This window comes from Paralichthys olivaceus, chromosome 18, assembly GCF_024713975.1.
Source record: "Paralichthys olivaceus isolate ysfri-2021 chromosome 18, ASM2471397v2, whole genome shotgun sequence".
In the NCBI taxonomy this organism is placed as follows: domain Eukaryota; kingdom Metazoa; phylum Chordata; class Actinopteri; order Pleuronectiformes; family Paralichthyidae; genus Paralichthys; species Paralichthys olivaceus.
In genome coordinates, this window is record NC_091110.1 from 19,853,617 (window position 1) to 19,874,645 (window position 21,029).

General features: G+C 43.6%; 3 protein-coding genes and 1 long non-coding RNA gene across 10 annotated transcripts; 2 read left to right on the plus strand and 2 right to left on the minus strand.

Moving 5' to 3' along the window:
* The first annotated feature begins 286 nt into the window (after window positions 1–286).
* pisd (phosphatidylserine decarboxylase) lies at window positions 287–6,840 on the plus strand. Of its 5 annotated transcripts, none has more exons than XM_020105060.2 (9): window positions 287–369; window positions 794–837; window positions 1,310–1,446; window positions 4,627–4,797; window positions 4,875–4,976; window positions 5,068–5,191; window positions 5,311–5,454; window positions 5,555–5,715; window positions 5,927–6,840. In XM_020105060.2, exons 1-9 carry the CDS (start codon window positions 326–328, stop codon window positions 6,200–6,202), a joined length of 1,203 nt encoding a protein of 400 aa, XP_019960619.2. In that variant the 5' UTR covers window positions 287–325; the 3' UTR covers window positions 6,203–6,840. The 5 variants fall into 5 exon arrangements, with proteins under 5 accessions (XP_019960619.2, XP_019960621.2, XP_019960624.1 ...); XM_020105062.2 differs by having other exon boundaries at window positions 4,663–4,797; XM_020105065.2 differs by lacking the exons at window positions 287–369; window positions 794–837; window positions 1,310–1,446 and adding exons at window positions 2,429–2,622; window positions 4,257–4,401 and having other exon boundaries at window positions 4,663–4,797.
* On the minus strand, window positions 6,180–8,315 carry rnf224 (ring finger protein 224). Its single transcript, XM_069513721.1, has 3 exons — window positions 8,177–8,315; window positions 7,372–7,606; window positions 6,180–7,284 (listed from the first exon to the last, which is right to left on the minus strand). Exons 2-3 carry the CDS (start codon window positions 7,597–7,599, stop codon window positions 6,949–6,951), a joined length of 564 nt encoding a protein of 187 aa, XP_069369822.1. The 5' UTR covers window positions 7,600–7,606; window positions 8,177–8,315; the 3' UTR covers window positions 6,180–6,948.
* A 1,975-nt stretch (window positions 8,316–10,290) lies between these two features.
* Window positions 10,291–12,646, minus strand: LOC109640862 (uncharacterized). Its single transcript, XR_002203533.2, has 2 exons — window positions 12,404–12,646; window positions 10,291–11,615 (listed from the first exon to the last, which is right to left on the minus strand). It is a non-coding gene; the product is annotated as an uncharacterized lncRNA (long non-coding RNA).
* A 1,037-nt stretch (window positions 12,647–13,683) lies between these two features.
* Window positions 13,684–20,985, plus strand: fer (fer (fps/fes related) tyrosine kinase). Of its 3 annotated transcripts, none has more exons than XM_020112090.2 (20): window positions 13,684–13,853; window positions 14,560–14,701; window positions 15,132–15,263; window positions 15,361–15,534; window positions 15,614–15,713; window positions 15,819–16,002; window positions 16,099–16,236; window positions 16,321–16,440; window positions 16,518–16,640; window positions 16,711–16,912; window positions 17,036–17,134; window positions 17,222–17,428; window positions 17,550–17,672; window positions 17,756–17,812; window positions 17,912–18,030; window positions 18,358–18,452; window positions 18,543–18,666; window positions 18,877–19,031; window positions 19,116–19,238; window positions 19,414–20,985. In XM_020112090.2, exons 2-20 carry the CDS (start codon window positions 14,633–14,635, stop codon window positions 19,548–19,550), a joined length of 2,481 nt encoding a protein of 826 aa, XP_019967649.1. In that variant the 5' UTR covers window positions 13,684–13,853; window positions 14,560–14,632; the 3' UTR covers window positions 19,551–20,985. The 3 variants fall into 3 exon arrangements, with proteins under 3 accessions (XP_019967649.1, XP_019967651.1, XP_019967650.1); XM_020112092.2 differs by having other exon boundaries at window positions 17,225–17,428; XM_020112091.2 differs by having other exon boundaries at window positions 13,705–13,979.
* The last annotated feature ends 44 nt before the right edge of the window (window positions 20,986–21,029 follow it).

Below are 21,029 nucleotides of genomic sequence, written 5' to 3' on the forward strand. Positions count from 1 at the left end.
GTCATAGTTCTTTATTTTCCTTTTTTGAATATTCTATCTTTATTTTTCGTTTCTACTTTTTAACGAAAACAAGTTTTAACGAACGATCTCAAGTTTGATCACGTCATTGAAACGACCATGATGACTTCCGGTGTCAGGTCAGAGAGAACATGTTCATTTCTTTATGAACCAAACAGAAAACTACAGAACTCATTTATATTTTTCTCCTTTATAATCTTCTCCAACATAAATTCATTATATATATATATATATATAGAAACGTTACGTAAACATAGAGACGCTCTTCCGTCGAACGACGTCCCGACGTCACTTCCGCAAACAGAACATGGCGGCGCCCCTGAGGAGTGCGCGCGGAGGAACATTTCTCAGGTTCTTACGTTTGTTTTACTCTTTAATGAAAATGTTACAGTGATGTCATCGCGTGGCAGTGACGTGTGACCTCCGTGTGACGGAGTAAAGCGGTTGCTGTGTCCGTGACGCGCACGCGAGGAGACACAGACCGGACTCTGTTCAGAGTTTATGTCCATTTAATTTTAAATCATTCGTGACATCCAAACGTTGCGTGAACAGTGACGTCACACATGGGTGACGTGTGTGAGTGTGAGATGTAAGATTCGGCTCAGGTGAGAAGAAGGTTTCACCTGAAGCTGCGGTTTAAATAGAATAACTAACCATCATGTGATCAGCTGGTGTTCTGTGTGAAAGTGATTTGATTATTAACAACTGATGGAAATCAGATGAATTTATATTTAACAGTGATGTGATGATGAAACTTGATCTCGGTTGTTTGCAGAGTTTTTGCTTTGAGCTTCAGCCAACAGCGCCTCCTCAGCACAGGTGAGGCTCTGCACCTTTACATTTCTAAAGAATTTAGTTGGGACGCGTGAACAGCAGGAGATTCTCCGCTTTATCAGTTTTATGTCTCTGGTGTGTTGGAAGTGTTGTCAACACGCCCACACTGTGACATCATGTGGCGTCATGTGATCATACGAAGAGTTCACAGTTTGGACTTTGACACAGATCAGGCGGTGACGACTCGTCTCTTATCAATATCTCAAACAAACTCATCTGCAACTTTACAGTCGTTATATAATTGATATTTGAGTTTGTCTAGACATTGAATCTTTCACACCAAACATGCACACGTGAAATAATAATTAATGATCATATATTTTACACAATATATATTTATATTCATGTTGATAAAGAATCAGATGAGAGGTTTTGTTGTCGTTCGTGTGTCAGGTGATGATTTCTCATGAGACCAGGTGTTATCACATCTTTGGACCAATCAGCTGTCTCTCTTCAGGTCGGAGCTTCCTGCCTCGTCCCCGGCCTCTTCCCATCCTGTTGGTGACAGGTGGTGGTTACCTTGGTTACCAGCACTACAGAAGGAGGGGTCAACAGGAGGATGGGGCTCCACCCGCTTTGGCCACACCCACACAGGTAGGAGATCATCCCCTTCACCTCCTTTTCTCTTATCATCTCTCCATCTTTATCCTCCTCACCTCCCACTCCTATCTCTTTGCCTGCTCTTTTCCCTTGGGGGTAAAAAAACGCCAGATTACATGTCCGGTTACGCGCATTCAATTACAATACATTTATGAAGCTGATGCTTTTATCCAAAGCGACTCACAATAAGTGCATCAACCACGAGGGAACAAACCCAGAACAGCAACAATCAAGGAAGTATATTAGCTTCCAAAAAGCCAAAGTACAAAGTGCTACATGTAAGTGCGATATATTTTTAAATATAAACACCAGAGTTGACGATGGTTGGAAGGTGTAGTCTGAAGACATGTGTCTTCAGTCTGTGGTGGAAGATGTGGAGACTTTCTGTCCTGTTGTCAACGTGGAGCTCGTTCCACCATTTGGGAGCCAGGACAACAAACAGTGAGGGAGCAGTCGATTGGTCGATGGAGAGCGGAGTGGACGGGTGTAAGGTTTAATCATGTCGTTGATGTAGACTGGACCCGTCCGTTCACAGCATAGTAAACAAGTACCAGATAACATGTCAGGTACACGTGTGCACAGATCAAACAAGGAAGTGAGGTGCACCTGAGTCGGTACAGAGGTTCAGATCTGACAGTTGAGTAACATCACTTTGTTTGGTTCGGACACTGTGATGGTCCCACTGGGTGATAGTTGACTGTGACGTGACGATGTCACACCGACCGGTCACTACATCACTGCTTCACATAGGCCCTGCCCCCTCTCCTCACTGTCCCACCTGCCTCCTGATTTGTGCTTTCGCTTGGGACATGATCTGATTGGTTAATCAGTAACTGGGCAGGACAGAGGGAGGCTTTGATTGACTCGAGATTACAACACATTTCACAGATAAATAAAATTCAATAAAATAACACAGCATAGTGAAAGTAAGAAGTCTGAAAATGACAAAATAAACTCATTTCAATGTTAATGTTGAAAGGAGGAGGAGCAGGAGGAGGGGGTGTGTCCTCAGTATTAATACCTCACCCCTCCTCCTCCTCTGTCACTTCTTCTCTAGTGTCAGTGGATACATCAGCTCTTTCTTCTTCTCTATATTAAATCGTGTCAACTGGTCCAAATGTGTCTGCGGCCATCTCTCTCTCTATCTCCGGCGGAGGTCTCTCGCTCATGGTAAGCTCCTTGTCCCGCTGCCCCGCCGGCAGACATGAGTGCGACCTGCTGCGTCAGGTGAGGCGTGCGAGAGACGGAGGAGGAGGAGGAAGAGGAGGAAGGGGGGTAAGGAGGAAAACGACGGCACGATTCAGGTGGGCGAGGGGGGAGTCGTAGGGGAGGAGTTTTTAAATGTGTGGAATAATGTATTTTTTACAGTGTGAAGAGAAAGAATGAAGGGAAGTTTATAATTCAATGGTTTAAATAAACTGTCTGAGGGCGAGAGACTCTGACACACGACAGAGAGAGAGGGAGACATATAGATAACATGGAGAGAGAGAACACAGACAGAGAGAGAGACAGATAGATAACATGGAGAGAGAGAGAGGGAAGTTAAGCTGCTTTCAGACATGAACTTAACTTCCTCTGTATTTCCTCTGGTGATCATGTGGGGGGGGGGGGGGGGGGGGGGGGTTAAGAGCTTCTAACGTGTGACAGACACAAAAACTGACAAAACAAATAGAAAACAAATGTCTCTGGCGACACAGACGAAGATGTGAAGAGAGTTTGTGGTGATTAGAGCTGACGACGGTGTCGGGGTGATGTAAACATGATCACGTGATGTCTGAGTTCCTACGTCACTTCCTGTCTCTGTCTGCTGCACCCGGCTGCTTCACCTCTCACCCACAGAATGAGGAGGAGGCTCATGTTGCTGCTGTGTTGTTCAGATGTGAAACACAAACTCTGGAGACGATTCTCTGGATTTTACCTGAAGCTCATGTCTGAAAACAGCAACAACATATATATATATATATATATATAGAGAGAGAGAGAGAGAGAGAGAGGGAGATAAGGAGATTACTGTTTGTGTGTGTGTGTGTGTGTGCGTGTTCCAGGGCAATAGCTAATTTATCAGATCAGCTATTTTAGCCTAGCTTAGCCTGTTTCCAGTTGATCCTGTGCTAACCCAGTTACCCCCCCCCCCCTCCTGGCACAACTTGTTGATTGGTTAATCAAAGTGGATTTACAGGAAATTGATCAGTCACAACAGCTTGTTGATCGATTGACATCATCGAACACTGTGGATTAACTTATTCATTCATTTGTATTGGTTTGTTTTCAAACCAGGTTTTAGCACGTTAGCATAATTCCTGCTAGCTCTGCTGTAGCGTAGCATCTGTTTTGTGCTGTCAGTCCTCCTCCTCCTCCACTCACACACAGAAAAACACAAATCTGTGTTTTTTTAATCGGTTTTTATTATTTCATAATAAATGTATTTATTTATTCTTATATTTAATATATTTGCTTTTTTTAATCTGTTTTTATTTTAGTAGTTATACCTCGGACTCGGAGTCACATGACATATATCTTAATGATTTCTGACTATAGAATATTAACAATGATTAAAAAAATTGAATGTGAAAAATGTAAACTTAACCTAAACAAATATTAATAAAAAGACATTTAAAAATGTTTTTAACTGAGACCTAACACTTTACTTTGACTCGTCATTTGACCGACCATCATTTAACTGTTAGTTCTTTCTTTTTTAGTTTAAAATGATTATTATAGGTGTTTTTTCTTCCTCTCTCCTCCAACCCACTCACATGGTCCCAAAATCTTGTAAAATCTCGTAAAATCTCATTAATAATCAGGCTCCAGGTGCCTCGTTTGGATCTTCGTCATCGTCTGAGCGTGCTCCGTGGCGGTGTGTGTCGACCCGCCCCTTGGCGCCGTCAGCCAATTGCCTTCCTCTGCTATGTCTTGTCCATCAGTGCCCTGCGGCCGCTGGCCAAACGGGTAAGAGGAGCAGGGGAATGGTTTTGATTGGATAAATGGAAAGTGGGAGGAAGGTTTACGACCATATATGTATGTCCTCGTTGAGACATTTCCTCCCCCTCTTCTCCTCCCTTCATTTCCTCCCCACTCATCTCTTCACTTTTTTTCTTCTTCCATCACTTTCTTCGTTAAAGTTACATTTTAAAAAATTCTAACAAATATTTTTCTCTTCTGTCTTGAGCAAAGATAGTTGAGATTATATTTTCCTGTTTTATCCTGCAGGTGTCATTGTACCACTCGTTTCCGACTCGCCTCCTCTCTCGGGCCTGGGGTCGTCTGAACGGCGTGGAGCTTCCCACCTGGCTCCGTAAACCATTGTACTCGCTCTACATCTGGACGTTTGGGGTCGACATGAAGGTGATGATGACGTTTAATCTGACGCATCTGAGACACCAACTTTTTTTATTTCATGTTGTTCTCTATTTGTCCACCAGGAGGCAGCGGTGGAGGACTTACATCACTACAGGAATCTGGGGGAATTTTTCCGTCGACGTCTCAAACCTGCTGTGAGACCGCTCTGCACCTCCTCCTGCCTGGTAACGCTTCCTTAAACACACAATCAGAGTCTGAGGTGAGATTTACAAACACTTTCCCGTCATTTGATTGGTCGTTGGTTCGTCCTGTCAGATCTCTCCAGCAGACGGGCGGGTCCTGCACTTTGGTCAGGTGAAGAACTCGGAGGTGGAGCAGGTGAAGGGTGTCACCTACAGTCTGGAGAACTTCCTGGGTCCACAGGAGGGGCGGGGCCATGGTAAGACCACGCCCACACAACCTCAGATCAATAAAGAAATCAATCAGATATTAATTAGATCTCTAATTATAACGCATCTGAGAGTCATTTGCTGCCCCCCCCCCCCTTCCTCTCTTCAGAGTCCTCCCTGTCCTTCAGGGACCGCCTCCTGACGTCGCCTGATCACGACCTGTTCCACGTTGTTGTTTACCTTGCTCCAGGTGATTATCACTGTTTCCATTCGCCCACAGACTGGAGGGTGGAGCTTCGACGACACTTCCCAGGTGAGGGAGCGTCACCTGATCGCCTGTTCATCTGATCACCTGATCACTTGATCACCTGTCTCTGGTTAATCTGCTTTTCACCTTTCCATCTCCTCGTTAGGCTCGTTAATGTCAGTCAACCCTGGTGTGGCTCGATTGGTCAAAGAACTCTTCTGTCTTAACGAGCGTGTGGCCCTCACCGGCCAATGGGAGCACGGCTTCTTCTCGTTAACAGCGGTCGGAGCCACGAACGTAGGATCCATCAGGGTTTACTTTGACGAGGTGAGAACAGGAAATGATGCAGTTTTTTTGTCGAGTAATTCAAATGTAATTTTTCGTCTTTAACGCAGTGAAAAAGCTAAAGTGTTGTTATTTTTCTATAAATATATACAAAGTCGTATGTTTGAATGTTTTTCCAGATTAAAACGATGTTTTATTTAGAATCGTTGATCACATGATTATTGATCGCGTTGTTTTTGTTTCCGTCGTCAAGGAGCTGAAGACCAACGCTCCCCGCTACAGCAAAGGCTCGTTCCACGACCACAGTTACGTTGCTAATGGCAACGTTGTGAACAGTGTGTTGACAGCTGTGTGTGACAGGGTGGTCTCTGTGGATGACGGGGGCGTGGCCTTGCAGAGGGGGGAAGCTATCGGAGAGTTTAACCTCGGATCCACCATCGTTCTGTTGTTCGAGGCTCCGAAAGACTTCAGCTTTAATCTACAGCCGGGACAGCGAATCCGAGTGGGGGAGGGGCTCGGCAGCCTCTGATTGGCTGACTCATGGGAGGTGCCTCATGAAAATTTAAGGCATTGTGGGTATTTTTATTTGTAAAGAAAGACATGAAGAGGACATGTTTGTTTACCATGACTCCCAAAATGCCATGTGCCTCATGATAGGAAGATGCCAAACCATCTCTCTCTCTTGCTCTCGCTCTCTCTCTCTCTCTCTCTCTATCCTCTCTCTCTCTCTCTCTCTCTCTCTCTCTATCCTCTCTCTCTCTCTCTCTCTCTCTCTCTCTCTCTGCACCCCCCCTCCTCTCTCTGTTCTCATACAGCCCCTCCACAGATTTTCTATAGTTCAGTTAGGTGGACGAGTGACGTAAGGAACTCTCAGACCTGCACTGAACTTTATTTAACAAAAAGACAAATTTATATTTTTCATAACTTTATGATGTTATACATTAAATAAAGTTTGTCCGTCCATTCATAGTTTGAGTGCTTGAAGGTTGATGATCACGTTTTTGACCTGTTGAGGTTTCGCTTTAAAGAAGTATTAATTGTTCTTATTATTTTCTTCTGTTCTTGTTAAATATTTGATTATAAATAATAAAATAAAATGTAAAATACAAAAACTAGTTATACTGACTAACTGCTGTTTTTAAATGTGAATAAATAATGAATCACGTGTTTCAGTTGCAGGTTTTTTTTATTTTTAAGTTTTAAGTTTTTTCAGTTCTTACAAGAAGAAATTAATCAAAGTCTGAGCCCTACCCCTTTGTTAGCCCCGCCCCTTTGTTAGCCCCGCCGCGGGCAGCAGAACCAGCAGCACTGCCAGTAGGACAGCGGTGGGCAACAGTTGCCATAGCGATGGAATCGTGGCTCTGCCAGACCTCCATGTGACCAGCCATCATCTGTGGCCTCCTTCCCCAGCCACAGTTTCCCATCCTGGGTCACTGCTCCAGCCAGCGCCCCTTCCCTGAGGCCAGAGCTCCAGGATGACGAGGAGCAGGAGGAGGTGCAGGTCTGCTGGGCCTTCATGCCCAGGAATGACGCCAAGTCTAGGTCCAGACCTGCTGCTCCTCCACGAGGCCGTGGCGTGTTCTGTCGACACTGAGGACACGGGATCCACACCTGGAGGCGGTGAAGGCGTTTACATAGTGAACGAGTTTAAAGCTTAGAAGCTAAACTCAGGTGACTGCTGATGATGTCATTGCTCACCTGTTCATTGATAACCGTGTCCAGCCTCTTCAGACACGCCTGGCAGAAGGCATGGCCACAGTGCAGTCGTCGTGGCAACCGCGTCGCCAGGTCATAACTACCGAAACAGACGATGCAAACCAAGTCCCGCCTCCCCAGAGACATCATCGTCTCCATGGCGGAGGATGAGGGCGGGGGAGGGAGGGGCGGACATGTCTCTTCCTCTTCTCTCTTCCTGTCATCAGACATCTTCTTTCTGATTGGACAAGAAAGTTCCTGCTTAGAATCATTATTGTTAAATGACTAATCACAAGAACCTGAAGCAGGCCGGAACCAAACAAGGGCCAGAACCAAACAAGGGCCAGAACCAAACAAGGGCCAGAACCAAACAAGGGCCGGAACCAAACAAGGGCCGGAACCAAACAAGGGCCAGAACCAAACAAGGGCCGGAACCAAACAAGGGCCCGACTAGCACCTGAACCAGACCTGAACCAGACTAGAACTGGTGAGTCCAGGTTTAAGAGGTGAAATAAAGAAAATAAGTGCAAACATATATATTATTATGCTTAGTAATAAATGACATATATGTAGTACACATTTACAAATAAATAATATTATAAATGTACTACCTATTATATTTCTAAAATCATACAAATATAGACACAAATGTCAGAGCAGAACAAAAAGGTTCTAATGTAGTAATATGTAGTAATGTAATAGATGTACTACATAATATATTTGTAATCTTACATAAACAGTTAAAAACATAAAATAAATTATAAACTTTCTTCATTCAAATCAAAATCTAAATATGCTTCATCCTCACCTGCTGCTCCCTGATTGGTCAGATGAAGTTAACACCTGTTTTTCTTTTTTCTTGTTCTTCTTTACATTTCTTCTTTGGATTATTTCTCTTCTTTCTCCTTTTCACCCTCTGGTTCTCATGTCCTGTAGTTTTTCTTATCTTCTCTTTTATATCACCTTTCTTTCTCTTGTTGGTTTTGTCTTTCTTCTTGTTCTTTCCTCTCTACTCGTCCTTTATTTCGCAGGGTTTTCCCTCCTTCCTTTTGTTTTATTCTTTATCTTTTTGTCCTTTGTTTTTTTGGTAGTTTTTTCCACCACCGCTGTTCTTTTTCTGCTTTTTCCTTCCTTCTCTGTTCTTTCGTTCTTGTCGTTCCTCTGCCGCTGTTTGAGAGAAAGACAGAGAGAGAGAGACTCACCTTCATCAATAATTCAGCCTCACTCGGCCAACACTGAGTCTTTGAATCAGTTTATCATAAAATCAACAGGAAACATAAAAAACAAAAAGTGTCTGTAACAGGAAACTCAAGTACAAAACAAGTAACATCAGTTCACATATCTAAACAATCGATAATCTCACCTGTAATCTGATCAACCAATAGAAAGTGGAGTTTCTCTCAGGTGAGTCGATCAGGTTACAGCTCAGTGTGGACAGACCGCTGTCACCATGGCAACAAAGAGAGAGAGACTTGAGACTTTATGTATGTACATGTGTGTGTACAAATATATATATGTATATATATATGTATGTTGGGGAAATTCTGTTAATCTGTGACTTTAACATTTTTTATTTAGATATAATTTACACATTAGATCAACATATTATACCTTTCTGTGATTCTTCAGATGTTTTCTAACCACAACAGAAGAAAGAGAAGAGACGTCGTCCTCAGAGGACAATTTTCTTAATGCCACACAATTCTGCCTGAATTTGATAGTGTGGGACAGATCACTCTGTAATCTGGGACACTTGTATTAACTTTAAAAACAAGCTCATCTTTATCAATTTAAATTTCATTTATTTTATTCATAGAAATGTCACTAAGTTATATTGAAATTAATACTAAATAGTGAATAACACTAGTAATAACAACTAAACATGTTTGAAAACAACCGGAAAAACATTTTAAACACCTCAATGCATATTTAGTTGCTTGAATACATCAAACAATTTGATAACAATCTAACATTGATTTATTCATGACAGATTTATATCCTCTGGACAGAATCTGATGTCATTAACCTTGTCTTGTGATTTTAATGGGGAGCTTCTGATTGATACTTGCTCCACATAATAACATTAATAACAAGCTTCTTACTTCTCTCTTGGTATCTTTGCTCATTCTCTACATTCAGATCGATGATGTTCGATGGCTTCTGTGCAGCAACTGCTTTCTCTAAATCCCACCAAATATTTTCAATGGGATTTAAATCCAGTGACTGACAAGGCCGCTTCAGGATCTATTTCTCGACCAACCTTTGGTTGATTTGCAGGTTGCTTAGGATCGCTGTCTGTCTGCTGGAGAGTCCAAGGATCACCAGGATTCAATTTCTCACTGAAGGCGTCACATTCCTCCTTTAATTGCTCTGGTATTTCAGGGAGTCGATGAGCTACACGGTTCCTGCAGCACCAGACTCACTGGTCCATGTGTCCGAACAGTTCCAGTTTAGTTTCATCAGTCCATGAAACTGTCTCCTGAGACTCTGCAGTCCAACTTCCTCCTGGTAAATTCTTCTGCACCTCTGCTCCTCTCGGTGAAGAGTGGAGAGCAGTCCTGAGTCAGGTCATGGAGTCCTTGTTTATTCAGTGAAGCACTTGTCTTCATCAGGTCATCTCTTACTCGCCCAGGCAGCTGCATCATAAGTTATAAACTTCCTGACAAAGCTCTGAATGGAATGATCTTCAGTTCCCTTCAGGTGCAATGAAACAATTTCCTCTCTCACATTTTGTGAAAGTTTCTTAGTCCCATGATTGCAACTCACATCCAACACCTTTGTGGGTGTGGTTTATATGAGCATCACACCTGAAGCATGTGACGGATCGTTATAGAATTCCCAAATGCTTAATCATGTTTCGACTCGACTCTACCATGAAATCACACGTTAACTCTGTTTCATGTTTAAAAAAGACTGAACATCTTCTTCACAAGGTTTTTATTTCAACAGTAAACCTCAAACACCACATTCCACTGTCTCCTCGTATTGACACTCCACAGAGTCATTGATATGAAAAATATAAACACTTTATTCTCTAACACTTCCTGAATGAAAACATTTCACCTGCAGAGAAATCAGCATGAAATATAAAATATGTACAAACAAAAAAATAAATCATTAATAATCTATAATCAACTTCATCTTCACTGTCTGTGGGATTATTGCAAAGTCACAGATATAAAATAAAATATCCTCAGAGGTTTCGATTCTGAAGTAAATTAATTTTAAACTGTAATGAATGAACTTTAAACTGAGATTAATAAAGTTTAATGTATATAATTTGTATTTTAAGTGAGTACTGAAATAACAAACCTATTAAACAAAGACGTTAATATATTTTCTTAAGATCGATAAATAACCAGTAACATCAGCAGCGGCCATCTTGGGTCTGATCCGCTCCCACGAGGTGTAAATGATGTCTTTCCTTTCCTTTTCAAACACCGTAACAGAAACTAATAAAACCATCAGACAGACATTTAAAACTAAACTTGTTATTTTGTTTGGTAAATGTTAAATAAAATAAAAGTTTAGAAGCAGCAGAGACATCGAGTTCAGGTTGTTTTTCATCCGAGGCTTTCAGCTCATGGCCTTCCTCAGGGGGTGGAGCCTGTTTCAGGAAATGAGCCTGGAAGTTTGGTCTCAATAATGTTTTATCTAGAAAGTGTTTTAACTAAACAAACAGAAATTTAAACAGTTTTACTTGAACTAACACAAAATAGTTGCATTATGGAAACAACTTCCTCAAGTTTGTGATCCTTCCTTCCTTCCTTCCTTCTCCTCCTTCACCTCCTCAGTTGTGTCCTTTCCTACCATCCTTCATTTCTCTGACATCATCTTGGGAGAAAAACTGATGAATAAATAAATCTGAGCCGATCACAATCCTCCTAGTGCCATGACATCACATCCTGTTACTTTGACGTCACATCCTGCTGCCGTGACATCACTTGCTCCTCCTACAGCGGTAGCAGCAGGCGCACCACCCCTTCACCTCCTCTTCGTCCCTCCCTCCATCTTCCTTCACCATGTATGGTGGGGGGTCAGCGTTCGGTGACCCGTACGGGTTCCCATCATTACTATTCAGAACCATTGGATTTGCTATCACCGTGGCAACACCATCAGTGGAGCGTAGCTTAGCCCTTGGGATAGTCACCTGACCGTACGGATTGTCCAGGGAAATGTTGATGTTCGATGACATGGTGGCGTGTCACAGGAGGCCGCGCTAAATCTGACCAATCAGTGAGGGAGCTCTGTGGAGGATGGACAAAAAGAGAGAGAGTTTAAGAGCGATGGAGGGAAGAGGGGGAAGAAGTAGAAGGGCAGGCTAGCATTAGAATGGCTACCTGACTTGATTTCAACTTTGAGCTAGCATTAGCACAGCTGACCTGACCTGTGCCTGAACTTGAGTTAGTCTAAACTCTGATTGAGCGTTAGCAGGGCTGACCTGACGTGTACCTCTAGCCTCTGAGCTTAGCATTAACGTTTAACGTGACCTGTGGATCGACAGGTAATGACACGATAGGTCACATGTTTGCCAATCTTGTAGCTCATTGGCTAACATCTGACAACAGATTAGCCTCTGGGAGCGACAGCCAGTATTTTGGTTCTTCTGGTACAGAACGGTGATATTTGGGCTCAGCCTTCATCTCTGTGGACTGTTTATAGTCGCGCTAGTTTCTTTTATCACACGAGTCAAACATTTCTCCACAGAAAACACCAACAGTGACTCTTCTGTTGGTGTTTTAGGCCCAGATCACATGTTCACTAATCTCTTCTATCTGCATGTAAAAGACGATAAAGTAAAAAGCTGATATATTTATGTCAACGTGATCCTTGTACTTTTAACTTTACTGGGGTACCTGCAGTTTTAGTGAAGTATTTGTAGTTTTACTGTAGTACATAGTTTCAGACGTACTTCCTCCTGCACTGATTGAAGACACCTTTACTTCATTCATCCGATAATATTTCTGTTTTGGTTGAAAGCTGAAGTTTAAGACAACAATGATAAAGTGAGAGCCCACATTAGTTTCAGACTCACCTGTTCAGAGGCCACAGGGGTTTCTTCTTCTCCTACTTCTCCTTCTCCTTCTCCTTCTCCTTCTTCTTCTCCTTCTTCTTCTTCTTCTTCTTCACTCTCTGGTTGTAAAGAACCCCCAATGTCTTCTCCTTCTTCTTCTCTGGGTTTTATCTTCTTTCTTCTGAAGTCAAGTCTCAAACTGAAGGAAACAACAGCAACAGTAAAAATCTGTCTCTCTCTCCTTTTTACTGTGTGTGTGAGGCTCGTTCTACCGCCTCGCCCAAACCTGTTCTACCACATGACGATGCCTCTCTCTCTCTCTCTCCCTCCCTCCCTGTTCATTCTCTATTGAACTCGACCACTCTCACCTCAAACCTGACCCCCCCGTGTTACTTTACCTCTCTCCAGCCATTCTCTCCAGAGCTCTCTCTGTGCTTGCATTGTTTGAAAAGATCTGATATCATTTATGATCATCTAAAGAAAGAGAAGAATCTTTCTTTACATTATATATTTGAATGTTTTACTCTTTGACTCGTCAGTGAGATTCCATCAGGAAAGATCATCTGCGTGTTGCTGTTTTCTATTCTTCTGTTTTTATTCTGATTCATGAGTTTTCATCATCATCTTCTTTCTACACTGTCAGCAGAGAGAAGAAGAGCAAAGTTTTATCATGACTGAAGTTTTGTTTCAAGTGTTTTCAGGAGCTCCATGTTCAATATAATCAATAAAGTCAATATAATAAATGTGATCAGCATGGTCAATATGATTGTGTGTGTGTGTGTGTGTTTGTGTGTGTGTGTGTGTGTGTGTGTGTGTGTGTGTGTGTGTGTGTGTGTGCGTGCGTGTGTGTGTGTGTGTGTGTGTGTGTGTGTGTGTGTGTGTGTGTGTATAACCGGTCGAACAGAAACTGTTTTTCTGTTTCATTCATTTCATCAAGCTCCTCCCACACTTATTTTTCTAACATTGTTTAAATTTAAAGAATATAAAAGAGAAAAACATGTAAAATACTCGTTTTATATACAGAATGATGAAACTACTGCAGGTTTTCATAATTCAATCAATAATTTAGATTTTAAAGTTTAAAATAAAAGTTTTTTTCTGTAAACTCAGAGTTTCTTATCTTCATCTTATTTACATTATTCATCTTATCCTCACTTTGTTAATAACGTATGAATACAAACTGATATTAAAATGATGAATGTATTAGAGATGATCGAATATGTTCAAGATTTTATTTTTTGTTTAAATGAAGACCCCCCCCCCCCTCCCCCCTTTCCCCCTTTCCGTTTCCCGCGGAAGCCCCTCCCTGTTAGCCGTTAGCCACCTAGCTCTGAGACCGGACGACAGGAGGAGAAGCCGGGGGTGCGGAGGAGAAAAACACGGAGAACAGGAGGAGATGGTCCCGGCGGAGGACGTCAGAGACACGCGGTGACCGGACAGCGAGTCCGCCGAAGAACGAAGCCGCTTCCCGGTGCGTGACTGCGGCTGAAAAGAGCCGAAGAGAAGTGGAAAAACAGGGAGCCCCCTCCCGACTGTCCCACTCCTCCTCCAGCCTTTCTTCACCTCACGAGCAGGAAGAAAACACGCGACTGTCTCTGTTAGTTTGTTTCCCACAGATCAAAGTTTAACTTCGCTTCACCGGAGGTTTTCACGAGGAGGAGCGGCTCGAGTTAGCGCGACTTCACTTTCCCATTGGCTTTAATGAAGAGGAGTGGCTAGAGTTAGCCTGACTTCACTTTCCCACAGGAGTGGCTAACACTAGCCTAACTTTAGTTTCCTTTAGTTTAACGAGGAGGCCTGGCCACTGTCATCTTCACTTTACTCTCCCGTGTGTTTTAAGGAGCCGCAGTTGTTAGCATCGACTTAACGTCAGCGTTGGTGGAGCTGAATGTCTAGATGAATTGAGAGGTTTAATCAAGACTTCACTTCATTTGTTTGACTCACTGGTTCCCTGTGTTTTTGATGCTGTGGAGTTTTTTAAATCAGTTTGAAGCAGCTTCAGTTTGTTCAGTTTAAAAACCACATCTCACGTCAGTGTCATGAAGCGTATCAATGATGTTGACTTGTCAGTGTAGAAAAACACGTGTATGTCCTGTCAGCTGTCATGTCTTACTGTGACATGTGATCATGTTTTGTTACACTGACTTTTAACCTCTATTCTCTCTCTCTCTCCACAGATGACCATGCAATCATTCCCTGCTCGCCCTCGCCGTTAGTGTCTGTGTTAGTGTGCGCGTGGGACTGATCAGGATGGGGTTTGGTCGAGATCTGAGGAATTCCCATGAGGGTTTACTGAAGCTGCAGGACTGGGAGTTAAAGGTTTGTCTCGCTGAAGTTCACATGTGTCAGAGCCCACGTTTAATGATCTTATCTTCTGAAACATGTATGTTACATGTTAAGTTGAGACGTGTTGAGATCAGCTCCTCAGATCAGTGTTGACATGAGTCAACTGACATCTTCTTCTTCTTCCTCATCTTTTGGCTGCTCCCTTTTCGGGGTCGCCACAGCGGATCATCTGCATATATCCACTACCCCTCCTATTTGTGATCCGCATGTTTGTTTTGGCACAAGTTTTACGCCGGATGACCTTCCTGACGCAACCCTCACCATTTATCCGGGCTTGGGACCGGCACTAGAACTACCCAAAAGAGTATCCCTAGTGGCTGGTTTAGTCAACTGACATCTACACTGTAAAAAAAAAAACATTTAAAGGCTGTCAGATAAGAGGTGTGTGTTTGTCGCCCTCTAGCTGCTGGAGACAGTGAAGCGATTCATGACTCTGCGGGTGAAGAGCGATAAGGAGTACGCTGCTCTGCTGCTTAACATGACTCAGCAAACTGAAAAACAGGAAGCTGCTGACTACGTCAGCACAGTCAGCAAGGTGAGCGGTCTTACCTGTTCATTCAGTCCCAGTGTCTTTGGCCCAGTGTCAGATCCACAGTCAGACCTTCTTTTCTCTCTCTCTGTGTGTGTGTCAGTCATGGTCGCAGGTGATTCGTCAGACTGAGGCGTTGGGGCGGGTGATGAGGAGTCACGCTGACGAGCTGAACTCAGGTCCTCTGCACCGCCTCGCCACATTGATACGAGACAAGCAGCAGGTGAAGAAGAGCTACCAGAGTCTTCATCAGCAGCTAGAGAGCCACAATCACAAGGTCTGCTGGGAAATAATCTGAAACACAGCATCATCTCATCTGGTTTTTCCGTCCTTAATCTGGTGTGTGTTGTTGATAGGTAACCAGGAGTGACCTGGAGAAGCTGAAGGCGACGTATCGTCAGTTGAGCCGTGACGCAAACAATGCCAAAGAAAAATACAAAGAAGCTCTGACAAAAGGTTTTTTATGATCTGTGATCAGTTTGTGTTGGAGAGCTTCTAGTTCCAACGTGAAGAAGTTGTTGACGTTTTTTCTCCCCCTCCCTGCTTCCGATCCAATCACAGGCCGGGAGGCAGAGCGCGCCCGTGAGCGTTACGACAAAGTCACTGCCAAGCTGCACAACCTTCATAACCAGTATGTGTTGGCGGTGTGCGGTGCTAGAAAGCAGCAGGACGACCACCGACGCCACGCTGCGCCTGCTCTGCTCGACGCTCTGCAGAGGATGCAGGAGGATATGACGCTCGCACTGTGAGTCACATGACCCCTGACACATTCACCGCTAACTGAGCGGGTACCTCTGTGTTTCAGCAGTAAATGTAATCTATTACTACTAAATTACTGCAGGAAGAGCATCCTGGAGGAGTACTGTGAGATCAGCAGTCTTCTGACCGACGACATCGTTAAAGTTCATCAGGAAATCTCCGCAGCTGTTCAGCAGATCGATCCGCTCGCTGAGTATCAACACTTCATTGATGCCTACAGGTCCCAGCATCACACACTCTGTGGTTACTGTGGTAAAAATCTCTCTCCTGTGTACCGAGGTAACAGTGTCTGCCTCTCCCTCAGGTCCCCAGAGACTCCGGAGCCGACCGTGGAGTTTGACACGACTCTATTGGAGGAGACGGACAACCTGCCGGCCAACGAGATTCTCTGGAACACGCTGACGGCTGACAGTCTGCAGGCCATGTGAGCTACTGAAAAAATAAAACTGTCACTTCACTGTTTCCTGTTAAGATAAAATCTGCGACTGATTTTGTTTTCAGGATGTCGTCAGCAACAGAGGAGCTGACACTCACTCAGCAGAACCTGAGGACGAAGGAGGCGTTGGCCGATGACCTCGACAACAAGATTCAGACAAGTCAGCAAGATGGCGAGCGGAGGAGCGAGTGAGTCTCGTCTGTTTTCATCTCTCTCTGTATCTCTCTCTCTCCTCATTTCTATCTCTCTCGCCCTCAGCTGTGTGCTGCTGCTCAGTCAGAAACTCTCTCTCCTCGAGCTCCGTCACGCTGTCCAATCACTGCGTGGATCTGAGGCTCGCCTCGCCTCCCAGAAGGCACTGCTGGACAACAAGATGGCTGCTGCCACCACCTCCCCTCCACCACCACCGCCTCCCCCTGCACTGCCATATGAGGACGACGCTCGTTCTGTGGGATCTACCGTAAATCTGCACAGGAACTACAGAAGACTTTCAAAATAAATGCTCCTTTTTTTCAATTATATGTTTAAACACGACAGGTTTGTTTGTTTGTTTGTTTGTTTGTTTGTGTGTGCGTGCGTTAAGGATAAGACGAAGGAGAAGACATCTCGTTTCGACACGCTGCGTCACTCTCTCGCTGGAATGATTCGTTCTCCTAAATCAATGCTTGGCTCCTCCTCCTCGGTGAGACTCTCACTCTGATTGGATAAACGTGAAGTGACTGATGCTGTGTGTTTGGTTGTTGTAAAGAGTTTGTCCCCTCCCATGCAGCAGTTCTTTGATGTGATCCCCACCTCGGACCGCCCCCTTGCGGAGCAGGAGTGGTATCATGGTGCTATCCCGCGCACTGAGGCTCAGGAGTTGCTACGGCAACAGGGAGACTTCCTGGTGAGGGAGAGTCACGGTAAACCAGGCGAGTACGTCCTGTCGGTGTTTTCTGATGAGCAGCGACGACACTTCATCATCCAGTTCGCCGACGTACGTATTGTTAAAACATTCTTTGAACAACTACACTTAAAAAATAGATTTGAATATAATTTTGAAATCTCTGTAATAATAAGACACTGACTTGTTCTTCCCTCCGCTCTCTCTCTGGTAGAATCAGTACCGTTTTGAAGGGACAGGTTTCTCCACAATCCCTCAGCTCATCGAGCATCATTTCTCCACCAAGCAGGTCATCACCAAAAAGTCTGGAGTTGTTCTTCTCAACCCCGTCGTCAAGGTAACCACTCATATGTTCACCTACACATACATGAGCACAATAGCATGTCTGAGCCCAGTGATTGATTGACTGACTGACTTCAGGATAAGAAGTGGATCCTGAACCATGAGGACGTGACGCTCGGGGACCTGCTGGGAAAGGTGACAACACAGCACACGCCCTCAGTGTAACCATTTAAACATGTGTAACCTCTCTCTGCCTCCATTAACCATCATGCCCCACTGTCTGCCTGTTGCCAGGGTAACTTTGGCGAGGTGTTTAAAGGGACACTGCAGCGCGACAAAACGCCGGTGGCTGTTAAAACGTGTAAAGAGGATTTACCTCCAGAGCTGAAGATCCGCTTCCTGTCTGAGGCCAGGTCAGATTTTCACATGAACCCTGAAAATAACAGTTCTACGATCACTGCAACAAACACTTTATTGAATTGAGATTCAACTCCTTAGTTTTTGTTTTGTGAATTAAATTTTATTAGAAAAGCGCAATCATTGCATGCATTATCTCAAGGCCCAGTGAAGTCAAGACCTCAAAAATGATACAGAAAACCAACAATGAGCAGGATTGTTACTGAGAAAAGAAATAACTCCCGACCAACTGAAAGAAACCTCTATACTCAATGTGGGCGGCCATCTTCGTCAACCGTGTGATGGGCTGGTGTCTCATGCTGCTTGTCTGTGTTTTGCTGCAGGATACTAAAGCAGTACGACCACCCGAACATCGTGAAGCTGATTGGCGTTTGTACGCAGCGACAACCGATCTACATCGTCATGGAGCTGGTTCCTGGTGGGTGGAGCGTCACCTGCCTGTTGCTGATTTCTCATTGGTTCAAGTGTTTAACAGGTGTGTTTGTGTGACGCTTGCCGTCTCTGTCAGGTGGAGACTTCCTGTCCTTTCTCAGGAAGAAGAAAGACGAGTTGAAAACGAAGCAGCTTGTTCGCTTCTCTGTTGACGCTGCCGCCGGTATGGCGTACCTTGAGAGCAAGAACTGCATCCACAGGTAATGGAGTGATGTGGTGTCTTATATTCTGTGAACACATCGTATGGTCTTCCAGAAACTTCCTTAATGCTCGTTAATCTTTTGAAGATCAGAACAAAAAAACCCAAGCAGCATTAAAGGTTTCCGTTAATGGCGGCTCAGACATGGAGCAAATTGAAGTCCCACTTTAAACTTGCAGTCCCTTGATTTAACCTCCACCTTTAACCTCAGGGACCTGGCGGCGAGGAACTGTCTGGTGGGGGAGGGCAGCGTGTTGAAGATCAGTGACTTTGGGATGAGTCGTCAGGAGGATGACGGCATTTATTCTTCATCCGGACTCAAACAAATTCCCATCAAATGGACGGCGCCTGAAGCCCTGAACTATGGTAACGCCATGTGTAAAGCAGTTGTGTGCTCTGTGTCCTGCTGTAATTGGTCTGACTGCCCTGCTCTGTGATTGGCTGCTGCAGGTCGTTACAGCTCAGAGAGTGATGTGTGGAGTTACGGGATCCTGCTGTGGGAAACCTTTAGCCTGGGGGTGTGTCCTTATCCTGGGATGACCAATCAGCAGGCTCGAGAGCAGGTGGAAAAAGGTAAAGCCGGCGTTTAGGCCTCATCAGTTAAGTAATTGATTACATTAATCAGTTCATCATTAAAAAACGAAGTGATCATTTGACATCATATCTAGATAGACACGACCTTGTATCACATGGTTCAAATGATGACATACAGTGTATAAATGACACCCCCCCTCCTCCTGGTTGCTAGGATACAGGATGGCGTGTCCTCAGCGGTGCCCTGACGATGTGTACAAAGTGATGCAGCGTTGCTGGCAGTACAATCCTGAGGACCGACCCAAGTTCTCTGAGCTGCAGCGAGACCTCACCGCCATCAAGAAGAAGTGATGACATCATCAGAAACGGAAGAGGGTGAAGTCCCGTCCTCGGCAGCAGAACGCCATCACAGCACGCCGTCAGAAAAGACGAGTCACTTTTGTGTCAGGTGGGCGTGGTCAGCAGGCGGACACATGTTACAACCTCTGTTAATATTTAGCATTTAGCTAAACTCTTTAAACTACATTATAAACAAGGTAACACTGTTGGGTGCTAACAATGCCGGGATGTTAGCATGTAGCTAAACACTAACGTGACGTGTTGACACCACAGCGGATCGATCCATAATGCTCAGCTAATAGCATTACTACATTACTACCTGCTACATTCATGAATGAAGCAGGTTTTCTTGCTCTGTTTAAATGTGTCTGATTACACTGAATTGAGTTAGAATCTACATCAAAGTCCTGATCAGGAATCAATGATCACATATTGAGGAATAATATTCAAATAGATATCAGATTCAAACGTAAACCAAAACTTTGTTAAAACTTAAAGAACAAAAAACACTAAAATGTCAACACCGACCAGTCACATGATCAGTAAGCATGACGTCAGTGTGCCGGTCATGTGACCGGTTAGCGTTGTAGCTGTTGGCAAGTCACATGATCAGTTAGCGTGATGTCAATGTGAAGCTAAAAACACAGAAAATAAAGTTTTACAAAATAAGCTCAAAATAAAGAGCGGCGCACTGCAGGTGTGATGACACAGGTGACAGCCACGTCCCATCACTACTGTAACCATGGCAACGGATTGAACACTAAAAAGGATTCCACTGCTGAGGACCAATCAGCTGTCAGCACTAATATAAACTGATTATTTTTATTTATTGTGTTTTTATTAATTTTATTTCTTTTTATGTTTGTCATGTTTTATTTTCTGACAGCTGAAAAATTATTTACACACATCAGTCAAACAGACCACGCCCACCTCGATTGTTTTTTTTTTTTTTAAGTGTGAATCCAGGAAATGTTTCTGACCAATCAGTGGCTTCCATCATGTTGTTTTGGGGTAAAGTTTTTTTTGCTTATTTTCATAAATAAGTTTTTAAATTTTTATCTTTTAGTCTGAATTTATTTAATGGAATCAGAGATTAAAAAATGTGTTTGTTATATATTCAGCACTTACTGTTTGTTTGCTGGTTGCCATAGTAACTGAAAAAAAAGTCGGCTCATCAATCGAACAACAGTTGCATGTAAATGAGACGAGAGTCTTGATTGGTCAACGTCATTACCTGGACTGCATGTGGGCGGGGCCTAGACATTAGTGATGTCAGAGCTACTGACTGTTACTGTAAATAAATTAAAGAGGTTTTTTTTTTCTTTTAAAACATTTTCAATTTTTTCTGTTGAACACTAATCGTCTGTTTGTCTTTTATATTTGTTCCAACTCTTTATGAAAATATCTTTGTAGCATTTACTATGAAAATAAAAAATGTACAAACAGGTGTCACTTCATTTTTAATTTAAGGTGAAACTTATTTGACCTTTG